Source organism: Eucalyptus grandis, chromosome 5 (assembly GCF_016545825.1).
Source record: "Eucalyptus grandis isolate ANBG69807.140 chromosome 5, ASM1654582v1, whole genome shotgun sequence".
Lineage (NCBI taxonomy): Eukaryota > Viridiplantae > Streptophyta > Magnoliopsida > Myrtales > Myrtaceae > Eucalyptus > Eucalyptus grandis.
Genome location: NC_052616.1, coordinates 44,599,674 through 44,610,577, shown reverse-complemented (window position 1 = coordinate 44,610,577; position 10,904 = coordinate 44,599,674). Strand labels below are relative to the sequence as shown.

General features: G+C 40.9%; 2 protein-coding genes across 2 annotated transcripts; both read right to left on the bottom strand.

The window, feature by feature from the left end:
• Positions 1-66: 66 nt before the first annotated feature.
• Positions 67-2,265, bottom strand: LOC104444978 (D-aminoacyl-tRNA deacylase). Its single transcript, XM_039314054.1, has 8 exons — positions 2,113-2,265; positions 1,947-2,038; positions 1,735-1,801; positions 1,604-1,634; positions 1,323-1,463; positions 627-652; positions 462-520; positions 67-359 (listed from the first exon to the last, which is right to left on the bottom strand). Exons 1-8 carry the CDS (start codon positions 2,254-2,256, stop codon positions 323-325), a joined length of 597 nt encoding a protein of 198 aa, XP_039169988.1. The 5' UTR covers positions 2,257-2,265; the 3' UTR covers positions 67-322.
• A 535-nt stretch (positions 2,266-2,800) lies between these two features.
• On the bottom strand, positions 2,801-5,356 carry LOC104445198 (peroxidase 19). Its single transcript, XM_039312509.1, has 3 exons — positions 5,037-5,356; positions 4,276-4,476; positions 2,801-3,625 (listed from the first exon to the last, which is right to left on the bottom strand). Exons 1-3 carry the CDS (start codon positions 5,307-5,309, stop codon positions 3,047-3,049), a joined length of 1,053 nt encoding a protein of 350 aa, XP_039168443.1. The 5' UTR covers positions 5,310-5,356; the 3' UTR covers positions 2,801-3,046.
• Between the last annotated feature and the right edge of the window lie 5,548 nt (positions 5,357-10,904).

The following is a 10,904-nucleotide window of genomic DNA, read 5'->3' as shown; positions in this document are numbered from 1 at the left end:
ACCCCGAGCACCAATGAACTGAATCCCTTCATGCCCTACATAGCATACATCTTTAGTCCTTTTCCAAAACCAAAAGGCGTCACTTTAATGCCTGGCAAGCATCTTAAACTTTTGAATCGAGAAAGCTACAGAGTATAGAATTTTACCCGGCACGGCAATTGCCAAGGATGAAGCTTATTCTATTATCTAGTGCTATTCTACCAGATAATACAGTGTTCACGTAATTGAAGACAAAACCCCAGTAACTTAAATGGGGTCATATTTTTCGCGCGCCAGTCAATCATATCGTTGCCAATCAATGTGTCAGTATCGTGCGATGTAACTACTTTCCTGGCTCTTCTGCTGCAGTCTCTGCATTTCTGAAAAAGATCGACAATTTCTTGTCAGCTTTTAACAGCTGATACTTTAAAGGAGAATGTACTTAACGTCGCTTAGATCACCAATGATTACAGCGCATTCACCTGGTTGATTGTAATGAATCGAGCTGCATGGTCACCGGTCCATCGTTAACTAGATTGACCTTCAAACCATCAGGAGAAACAATACGTAAGTAGAAGCATAGTCAAAACATAAACAACTACTGGAATGAGAAACCAAAGAAGAAAGAGGAATGCCTGCAAAGGTACCTTCATCATTGCCCCAAATATGCCGTCTGTTCAAGTCAATGGGACATGGTGAAGATAAATCAGCACGTGAGAGGGAAAAGATATGGCTGAATATGTACGATATCCAGCAGCAAGTGAATAGACAATGCATCCAGAGGGAACAAGAACAAGAACAACAGTTACATTATAGCCCTCGATAATGTGTCCTATTACGACATGTAGCAAAGGTCCACTGAAATATTGATAAACTATCTTTGATCTTAAATATGAGCAGATTTGACAAGCCAAAAGGTACAACAGCCAAAAAAAAAAAAAGCCGGCAAATGTCTCCTTTAATATCTGTGATTGCAACTTATATGAAAACACCCTGAAAGTTCTCTGGAGCAGATACAATAGCTAAATGGGGCTGCTCCAGTCGGGCCATATAAACGTAAGAAGAGCCTCAAATTATCCTTCAAACATCTGATGGTGATACCATAGGTCAAGAAAAGATACAAGAAAACTAGAGCAACGACCATGAATCGCTTCCACGGTGAAACATTGCTGTAGACTCATAGGCATACAAATTTGCTATCTAATACAGAGGATATTAACATTGACAACTGCTAGCTCTAACTGTTTTCCAGATGACTCTACTTTCATGTTTTTCATTGATCCAAATTATGAAACCGTACATCCAAGCTAAGCAAGACAACTGAAGAATCGAAAAGGATTTACCTTTCACAGCATCGGGGCTGTAAGCCTTTCGAAATCTCTCGACCAGAGACTCGTAGAAGGGCTTCGCCTTCTGAGGGGGCATTGCAACATGAAAGTCTGGCTTGTTACCCTTCAAGATTCCATACAATGTAAATTGACTAACTGTACCATCCAGTTACCCAACATGAGATTACTTGCTAATTCTACCTCAGTTGCAGAAAACCCCTAAAACCTCAGAATTTATCTGCAACGAGATACGATATCAGTTAAACAGAAAACCATAAAATCCGCAAATTGCTTACCTAAAAGAACCCCATAATTCTTCTGCATCACCTGCAATGCAACAGCAGACGAAGCACGAAAATTAGAAGCAAGCACAGCCACATTCATTCCTCTATAGTGCACGCAAGAGCAAGATGAGTGAAGAAACTACGTTTTGGTCCCACCCTCTCCCCGTACTCTCGTTCGTGAACAATCTCATGTTCAAAACCTTCCGACATCTGCAAAACCCATTTCGGAAAACACGAAAAAGACCTCAAATTGTCGTCTCTCGAACTCAACCGCCGACAGGGCAAAGAGAAATGACGATCAGCGAAGTAAGAAAGGACGGGTTTCGAATGAAGGAGACGGGTGTTCCGTACGTACATGTAATCGGCATCGGAGTCGGTGTCGGAGTCGTGGATTCCGACGAGAACGAGGAGGCCGGGACCAATCTCCGACACCGTGCGGCCTTCCACCTGCGACGAAGCAGCCCACGTGAGCCCATGAAGCGTTGAGAGAGAGAGAGAGAGAGAGAGAGAGAGAGAGAGACCTCGACGCTGGCGGAGGCGACCCTCTGGACGACGGCTCTCATGGCTCTGATCTGGAGGCGCCGCCGTTTCGTGGCTGCGGAGCGCGGCGGCGGAGCGAAGCGGACGCAACCAGAGCAGAGACCGAGGGTGGGGAGAGAGTACATTGCTTTACTTTTACGGTCTATTTTTCCTTTTTTTTTTCTTTTAAATTTTCTATATGATAATATTGGTTATTTGCAGTTCTAAATTTTCTATTTCTTTCAATATATAATTATCCCATTTTTTCTGGAAAATATTGATTTTTTGCAATCGAATCTTTCCATGGATCGCACTAGTAATCTCTTACTATCTACAAACACATTTCACTTTATTTTAACACATTAGTCGTCAAATTATGCCTATTATGCACTAGAAAATCTTAATTAACGGTAGTTGACTCAATGTCGTTGTTTTAGGTGTTTTGGATTCTATCCTATTTTTCAACATCCAACATCTTATATAGAGTGTATATAAAGATATACTGTCTTTTTTTTTTTTTTTTTAAATATCATATTCACTGAATTAATTCTATCCATAATGTATCTTTAATATAATTGGAAATTAGGCTAAAATTCACCTAAATGAAAAGTGAATGTCGATATTAAATTTGTGTAGTCTGGAGTCCAAAATTGAATAATGCGAGGAAATTAACAATTGATAACAATTGGATTATCTTAAATGAAGTGAATCCCAATTAGTTGCATGAACAAATCCAAAGTTAACAATCAACGAGTGAATGTGCCCAAAAGTATGCACGAACTCTCCTAATTTCTTCACGGCTCTCATCCATTCACAAGGCCTCACCTACAACTCTACAACACCACCAAGCAATCAAACTCAACAAATCCAAACCCCAAATCCAATAAAAAAAAAAACATGAAATTTGAAAACAAAGAAAGAAAAAAGCATGGACATTCACCCATGGAAGCTACAATCTCTCCTCCTCTCCCCATGCTTCCTCCCCCTCTTGACCCCAATCATCCCCATCTTCTCCATTGCAGCCCCAAAAGCTTGGAAGAACTTCTGCTTATCCTTCGAGAGATCCTGCACCACCGGCCTCGTCCTCGGGTCCAAGAACAAGGCCTGGTCCGAGGCCAGCAGTCCCAACTTGGCCTCGAGGTTCGCGTAATACGTGTGGTCGAACAAAAATGGCGTGGTCACGTCAAACGGCACGACAATGTCTTTGTTCCCCCCGAATTGCGGGCACGACATCCTCAGGGCCTTCAGGAGCCTCGGGTCGATCACCGGGTCGGGCTGCTTCGTGCCCTTGTAGTTGTAGAGGCGGCTCAAGAACTGCTGGCAGTGCGCGAACCCGATTGTGTGCCCGCCGGAGAGGACCACCATGTCCGCTAGGGTCAGGCCCTTGGAGTTGAAGAGCTTGAGGAGCTGATCGACGGTCGAGTTTGCCCGAGGGATGTTAGGTGGCACTCTCGCGGCCTTTGAGATCCTGCCGTCCCACCTCCCTTTCTTCACTTGGTAATACGGACCGCCGGACTGCAATCCAAGCAACATCAAAAATCATCTTCTATGCGTGCACATTATACTAAATGCTCATCGTCTCTAACTATTAATCTTATATATCAAAGTTGAAAGTGCAATTCTATTTTTTTTAAAAGCTTAAATTATTATAAAAAAGAAATCGGAAAAAAAAGAAGATTCTGATGGGTCTTGTCAAAAAGCCATTAAGTTGATTGGTCTTGTCCTCATGATGCTTTTAAAAAAATTAAAAAGTAATAAAAAACCTTTTGTCTTTATAATGATGCCTTGCTGCTAAGCTTTTGGATCCCCCCCAACTTGGCCAGAAAAGCCAAGTTAATAAGACGACAACCTAGTACCAAAGTCTTGGCTGTTAAAGCTAATTTTACGTTAATAACGACAAAAGTTAGGTTCATATTACTCAAATATCACTTTGACTACGTTCTATTATGAACCTTGAGCTTTGCGTTATCAACAAACACTGCCAACTATATTTTTCTCAAATCCTAAGTTATGTCTAATATAATAAATTAATATTTAAAAATAAAATTATTATGGAGAAGTTGATTGTCCTTTTAGATTCGACAAAATCATCACATTTTCACACCGTTAATCCCTCTATTAAACGAATAAATAAATAAATAAGGACAAGAGGTTGATGGAAGTACCAAGTGGACAAAGTCTCTGGCAGCGATGGCAAGAATGTCAGCACAAGAAACGACGCCGGGGCATTTATTTTCCACCAAGGACTTGGCTTTCGCGATTGTCTCGAATCCCTCCGCCCTCAAATCTTTGTTGTCAATCGCGTCCTTCTCGGCCAGCTCCTTGCTTCCGGGCTTGCTCGATATCAATATCGACCCGTCACATCCCTTCCACATCAGTCATAACTCATGCAAAATCAGTAGTTTCTACACTAAGATTATTGTCCTACTAGATTGATTAACAAATGAGCTGCGTTTGCCGGCAGTAATTTTTTCGCTAGTTGATGATTCTCCGTGTTTTTCGTGGTAATTTCTCTCGCTTGCTATGAAAATGAAGAGAATTATCGACTCAGGACCCATGCCTGGCCGACTTTGATTGACAGTTGTGGCGGGCTCGGGGAATGCAATGATAACAAAACACGAAACACTCACCCGAGGGTTGAATTGAATTTTCGGTAAGATTAGCCGATGAAAACTGTAATTTCTTATTAGTGATGTTGTATACGGACTCATTTGTGTAGAAACAAGAATATGCAAGGATGCGGTCACCGTAGATAACAAAAGATGCTCAAAATGTGGGGAGTTGCTCAACTGCTAGTAGCATCTGCCTGAATATTGACTTCCTCTGTTGCTATTGCATGCATGTGAAAGTAAGTAAGTGCACAGAGAGAGAGAGAGAGAGAGAGAGAGAGAGAGAGAGAGAGAGAGAGAGAGAGAGAGATTTTTACCTCAACGAAGCAGTCATGGAAGAAGAGCCGGATGGTGGCCGGCCCGGAGACCGGCGCTTCCTTGAACTGCTGGCTCGTGACTGACCCGATGAGTTGCTCGACCTGGGGGCACGACTTGACGTAGTAGTCAAACGACATCTGGCGGTGGCGGCCCGTGGCATTGGCATCAGCAGCTGCGGTGGATCGGTTCGGCTGGCTGAATATGAGGATGAGGGCGATGAAAAGGGTCGATGAGCAAGTTAGAGGGGAAGAATGAGAAGTGAGATGGGGCATGTTTGTTGCCGAGCGCAGCTCGAGGACAAATCAGTGAGAAGAGTGTCGGAAGGACATTGAAGTTGTTGACAAAGGTAGGGTGTGAAGGGTTGTCGTCTCTTGGGACAGAATACCCACGAGAGAGAGAGAGAGAGAGAAGAGAGAGAGAGAGAGAGAGAGAGAGAGAGGAGAATCAAGACCCGTGAAGCACAGACAAAAAGTAAAAGAGCTTGTACACAAATCAATAATATAAATGAAAATCATGAGGGATGGATGACAGCAAGAGGAAAAATTCTATGATATAATGCTTAATGCTTGATGATATAAAAAGATACGTGACGTTGCATCTAAAGTTTTTTTTTGGGAGGAAAATATAATTCCAACAAGAAAATAACTATCGCATTTGCATGAAGCGTGTCTAATCATTTAGCCAATTATCATACCATCACGATTGAGGATTCACAAGATTCTTTGCTGTATTTAGAAGTCCACCGCATTTGTAATCTCGTGCAATTAATAAAGGAGAGCATTCTTCTTCCAAGTGATGGGTTGTTCAAGACTCCTTTCGTATAAGTCTCCTATCCCACACATTGCTAAAGTCTGAAGGTCCATTCTCATAAAACCTGAGAGGATGACCCCAAAAGATAGCACATTGATTCGTACTCAGGCCTCGGTGAAGAAGAAAATCACCGAAGGGAATTTTTAAATGAACAAGAACATACTATACATGATTGTCGTTCAGCAATGAGATTTGTGGACTAGTCGATTTTATTTTTTATTTTTTATTTTTTTGTCGAGCAGTGTCATCTAACGATTGAGAGCTAAGATGGTGGTTTTGATAATTTGGTTGGCTATCTGGAAAATGTTTGGTAGTGTTTCTAAAATAGAAGGTTGCAAAAGCTGATCGGTGGGCGCAATTGAATACCAGAAAGACGCCATACAAGCGTGAAGCTTCTTAAATGCAGGGCATGTGCAAAGGCAAGGACATCACACACATGGCGAGATTCTCTTCACTTAGTCTTTAAAGGGTTCAGGCCATTTGACTCCACTGCCTTCCCCCACTGCGCTTCTCTGGTCTGTCTTCAGTGTAAAGTGAGCCTTTTTGATGTGTAGAGTGCAGTTAAAAGCTGAGGAGGAGGACTACCCTTCATATCATATGATAACAATTTTTTTTTTTTTTGGTAAAGGTAAATATATCATATGATAACATTTGTTCTCTTATGTATGAAAAAAATTGAATTTCTTAAGAAAGTTAGGTACTCAGAGAAGTGGAATTTCACTTACATAAATTTATATCAACAACCATTAAGCTCAAAGAAAAATTGTAAATTCATGTTGAGTTTGGTTGTCCGAATTTGGATTGAGATATGATAAAATAATGTGAGATTTACACATCTTTTTAAAATTATGAAAATCCCATCTTTTATCTTCTACATCTAAGTTAAGATTGAAAATCCCATCAAAATAGAAATGGAATAAGTAGGGAAGCTTATCGATGAAGGCCTTCATATCGAGAGTGAGTCGATCTACTAAATTGTATCTAAGTGATTGTCCATGCCTTAATATTCCTTTCGACTACCAATTGTTTTCATAGTCCTACTTGATGATAAGAGACATGCCTTAATGTATGCACAACATGTATGATGTTTCTTTTGCAGGTATCGAGATATTCAATGTCTCTAACATTTTACTTCACAAATTTAATTTTGGTTTTGGCATTTTTTTAGGGGGAAAATATGACGAACATATGGTGCAAATCATTTTTTTCCCATAGCCTTCTGTATAGTAAAAGTCCAAAATTCAAATTGTCACTGGAGTTGGGAAAAGTAGAATATAAGATCCACTAAAATCATATCGATGCAATAAAAAAACCCTTAGGGCTCACTTGGTCTTAGAAAATAGTTTAATAGAAAATTAGAAACGGGCATGTTTCACGATCTCGTAATGCACATGATCTTTAACACCACCATACTAGATGATCCTCTTCTTTTGTCACATTCATTGTCTTGTTTTCTCGTGAATCATTACAGCAAAAGAGTCGGAAGGAATACTTTTCATAGCTAATATCGGAAAACCAGCATCCAGTCACATGGCTTTACGTGTATTTGTCATTTTTGGACAATACAAAACCCTAGAAACTACAAAATGCTAGTTTGGCCATTTCACATGCCTGCTTTGTCGATCAACGGAAAATGGATTTGTACGTCTCTTGAAGACACAGCTTAGAAAGTCAAAGTGAGGGGTTGTCGACTCGAAATGATAAAATATTATTGTTTTGATCTTTATACCCCGGGAAAAGAACAAACTACTGCAGAAAACAAATCCACTCATCTTATGCAACAATAATAAAGATAAGTATCTTATGGACGTAGCAGAGAGGGGCTGTAAAAGGGAGAATTACCAAAAAAGTCTTAAACCTATTGTAATTGTGCCAATTCAGTCCTAAACTTTTTTTTTACCAATTTAGTCCTAAACCTTTTATAAATGTGCCAATTCAGTCCTTTCGGCCAAAATTGGCTGGCGGAGTCGACGTGGACACCGGCTCGGAGACAAATGGCCAAGGCGAACAATTTTTTAATAATTTTTTAAAAAATTTCGATTTTTTTAATTTTTTTTTTAACTTTTACCTTCTTCTTCTTCCTTCCGGCCGGTGAGGCTCCCACCGGTCACCGGCGAAGGCGAGCCTTGCCCAAGACGGCGGCGCCTCGCCATCGCCTGGCCAAGGCGAGGCTCGGCCTCGCCTAGCCATGGCGAGGCGAGCCTCGCCGTCTCGGTTCTGCGCCTCGCTAGTGGTCGGGCGAGGCCGCCGTCGCCGATCCGGCGAGGCCGAGCCTCGCCTTGGTTGAGCGACGGCGAGGCTAGCGAGGTTCACCGCCGGCCACTGGCGGGCGAGCCTCGCCCGCGACGGCAAGGCCGCCGTCGCCCGCCTGAGGCGAGGCTCGCCTCGGCCGGCCCATGGCGAGGTCGAGCCTCGCCAGATCCGGTTACGGCGGCCTCGCTGTGGCCATGAGGCCGCCGTCGCTAGATCCGGCGAGGCCGCCGTCGCAGACCTCGCTGGCCTGGTGGGGACGAGCCCGTCGCCGGCCGAGGAAGAAGAAGGAGGTAAAAATAAAATAAAATTCAAAAAAATTCAAAAAAATTAAAAATTATTAAAAATTGTTCGTCGGCCCATTGTCTCCGGCCGGCGGCCACGCGCTTCTCGGGCAGCCAATTTTGGCCGGAAGGACTGAATTGGCACAATTATAAAGGTTTAGGACTAAATTGGCCAAAAAAAGTTTAGGATTGAATTGACACAATTGCCATAGGTTTAGGACTTTTTTGGTAATTCTCCCAGCTGTAAAATGACTTTGATCGGTTCTTTTCATAGCACCAATTTTGCACAAAATACAACAATAGTTGAAAATGAGCCCATACATGTGATTCATTAAAAGCCTCAAGTGAAGAAGGTGAACAAAATAATGGCGTCTAAAGAAAAGAAAAGGTTATCAACACGAAAACTCAAAACTAATATATATGTGATAAATTTGCCATAAACTAATCTTTTGAGTAATAAAAATTATAAACCGATACGTTATGACTAATTTATCCTCATTTAGCTTTCGTTAAATTTATAAGTCGGATGATACGAGCTAATTGACAAGTTTACCGGTTTCAGATTTTACTTTTTATTTGTCACATGTGTACTTGTTTGTGATTTTTCATGATATTAATTTAATGTAACAGAAACTAAAAGATGTTGGGATCTTTGGTTGTAAAAATTAATTTGGGATTTTTTTGTGATATTAACCCATAAAAAAAATGAGAAGGAGAATCCTAAAGTGGTGAAAGTGGAGTCCAAACCCATGCTCGGGAAATATCGTCCCACAATATCACATTTCCGATAATACGGAAGCCCGGTGCTATCTAAGTATAAATATGCCTAGAATCAACCATTTGAGGTAAGAGACTTTTGCCCCACGTTACTCGTTACCATCCCAATAACATTCTCTAAACCTCATATTGACTTGAGCGTCGGAAGATCCCGAAAATCCGTCCCTAAAGGGATTTTCTTATCCGTGATGTGTAGAGTGTGTGGAGCCACGAGCTAGTCAAACGAGGAATTCACTTGAGGAAGGTTGAATTGCGGCTTAATCCGAATTCGATGCGTAGGAACGTTCGAAATGCCAAAGAACGTCTCTTTAATCTCAAAGTGATGCGTGAAAAGCTTGTGAGAATATATGGCTAGTACGGGAAGAAGTATGAATATACATGACCAGTCTACCTCGCGATCAGTTAGCGCCGTCTCCCTTTAATCCCAAAGTGTCGAGTGAAAAGCCAGTGAGAATCCATAGATAGAACTAGGAGAAGTATGAATATGCTTGATGAATCCACCTCGCGCCACATGGCCAATTTGGATCTTCCGAGGGAGAAAGGGTGTAGCGAAATGCGAGCAATAGAAAAGACAGAATGGAGAAAATAGATTAGATATTAAATTACATGATTCTATCATACTAAATTATGTCCACAGGGAGAGCATCAATGAATTATATTATAATCACACTCGAGTCACTTAAATACTTTGTGTTTAGCCCGGAATTTTTTTTGAAATGATCTCTCAATCTTATAAAAATATTCACAAATCTTGTCACAAGGTTTCACGGTTACAAAGACGGTCCCAGTTCCAAGCACTCAACAAACGGTGCTTCAAGATCTGTTCTTTACGTCAACAATCGCGAGGAGACAACGCTGCCTAACCACGCCATCTGACAAAACCGGAACATTTATGTGTGAACCATGCAAAAGATCTTGGTCAGAGTCAGATCACACTTTCCTTGTTTGAGTCTTCTCCTCACGTTGAAAAGTCCAACGCCAATTCGGACTCCAATAGGAAATATAAGCAAGAAAGAATACAAAAACAAATCATTCAGAATTTTTTTTACTCCTCCAAAAGACATTCAACCGAGGGCAACTATCCAATGTGATAAATATTGCAAAAATATTTAAAAGTCGAATTTCGTTCGTCGGCACAAACTTAAGACATATTTTTAACAAAGAAGATATTGGAAGTCGATTCTGTTATGAAAAAAGAAAAATTAAGACACTACCAAGCAAGTGTAGGCCCTGATAACTAGTGAGATGTTTGATGCCTTGATGTGAAAGATGGACGACACCATCGACACAAATCAGGCGGAATAGGAGAAGTCTCATGTTATGAAACTATGATCAAATCGCTCCTCTTGATCTTAAAATGCCTCCTATTGAATCATATGATGGGACACTAGATCGGAGGGTAACGTAGAGACCTTTAAGGTTATGGTGATGATATATCGTCAATAAATAACTCCAATGATAATTAAAAATCTAATGTTATGTGATACTTTAATTGGAGAAATTTGGTGAGTCATGCTTGCCTAGGATGGGATTGTTAAACAAGGCAAATAAGAATTGTACCAATAGAAAAATATTTATTTAAAATGGAAATTTAATCTAACAATAGTTAGTAGGGAAAATTGTCCAAAAAGTCCTAAATCTATTGCATTTTTGTCAATTTAGTCCTAAACCTTTTAATTTTGCCACCGAGTCATAAACCTTTTCATTTCTTGCTGATTTAGTCCATCCAGCCAATTTTGGCTAGAA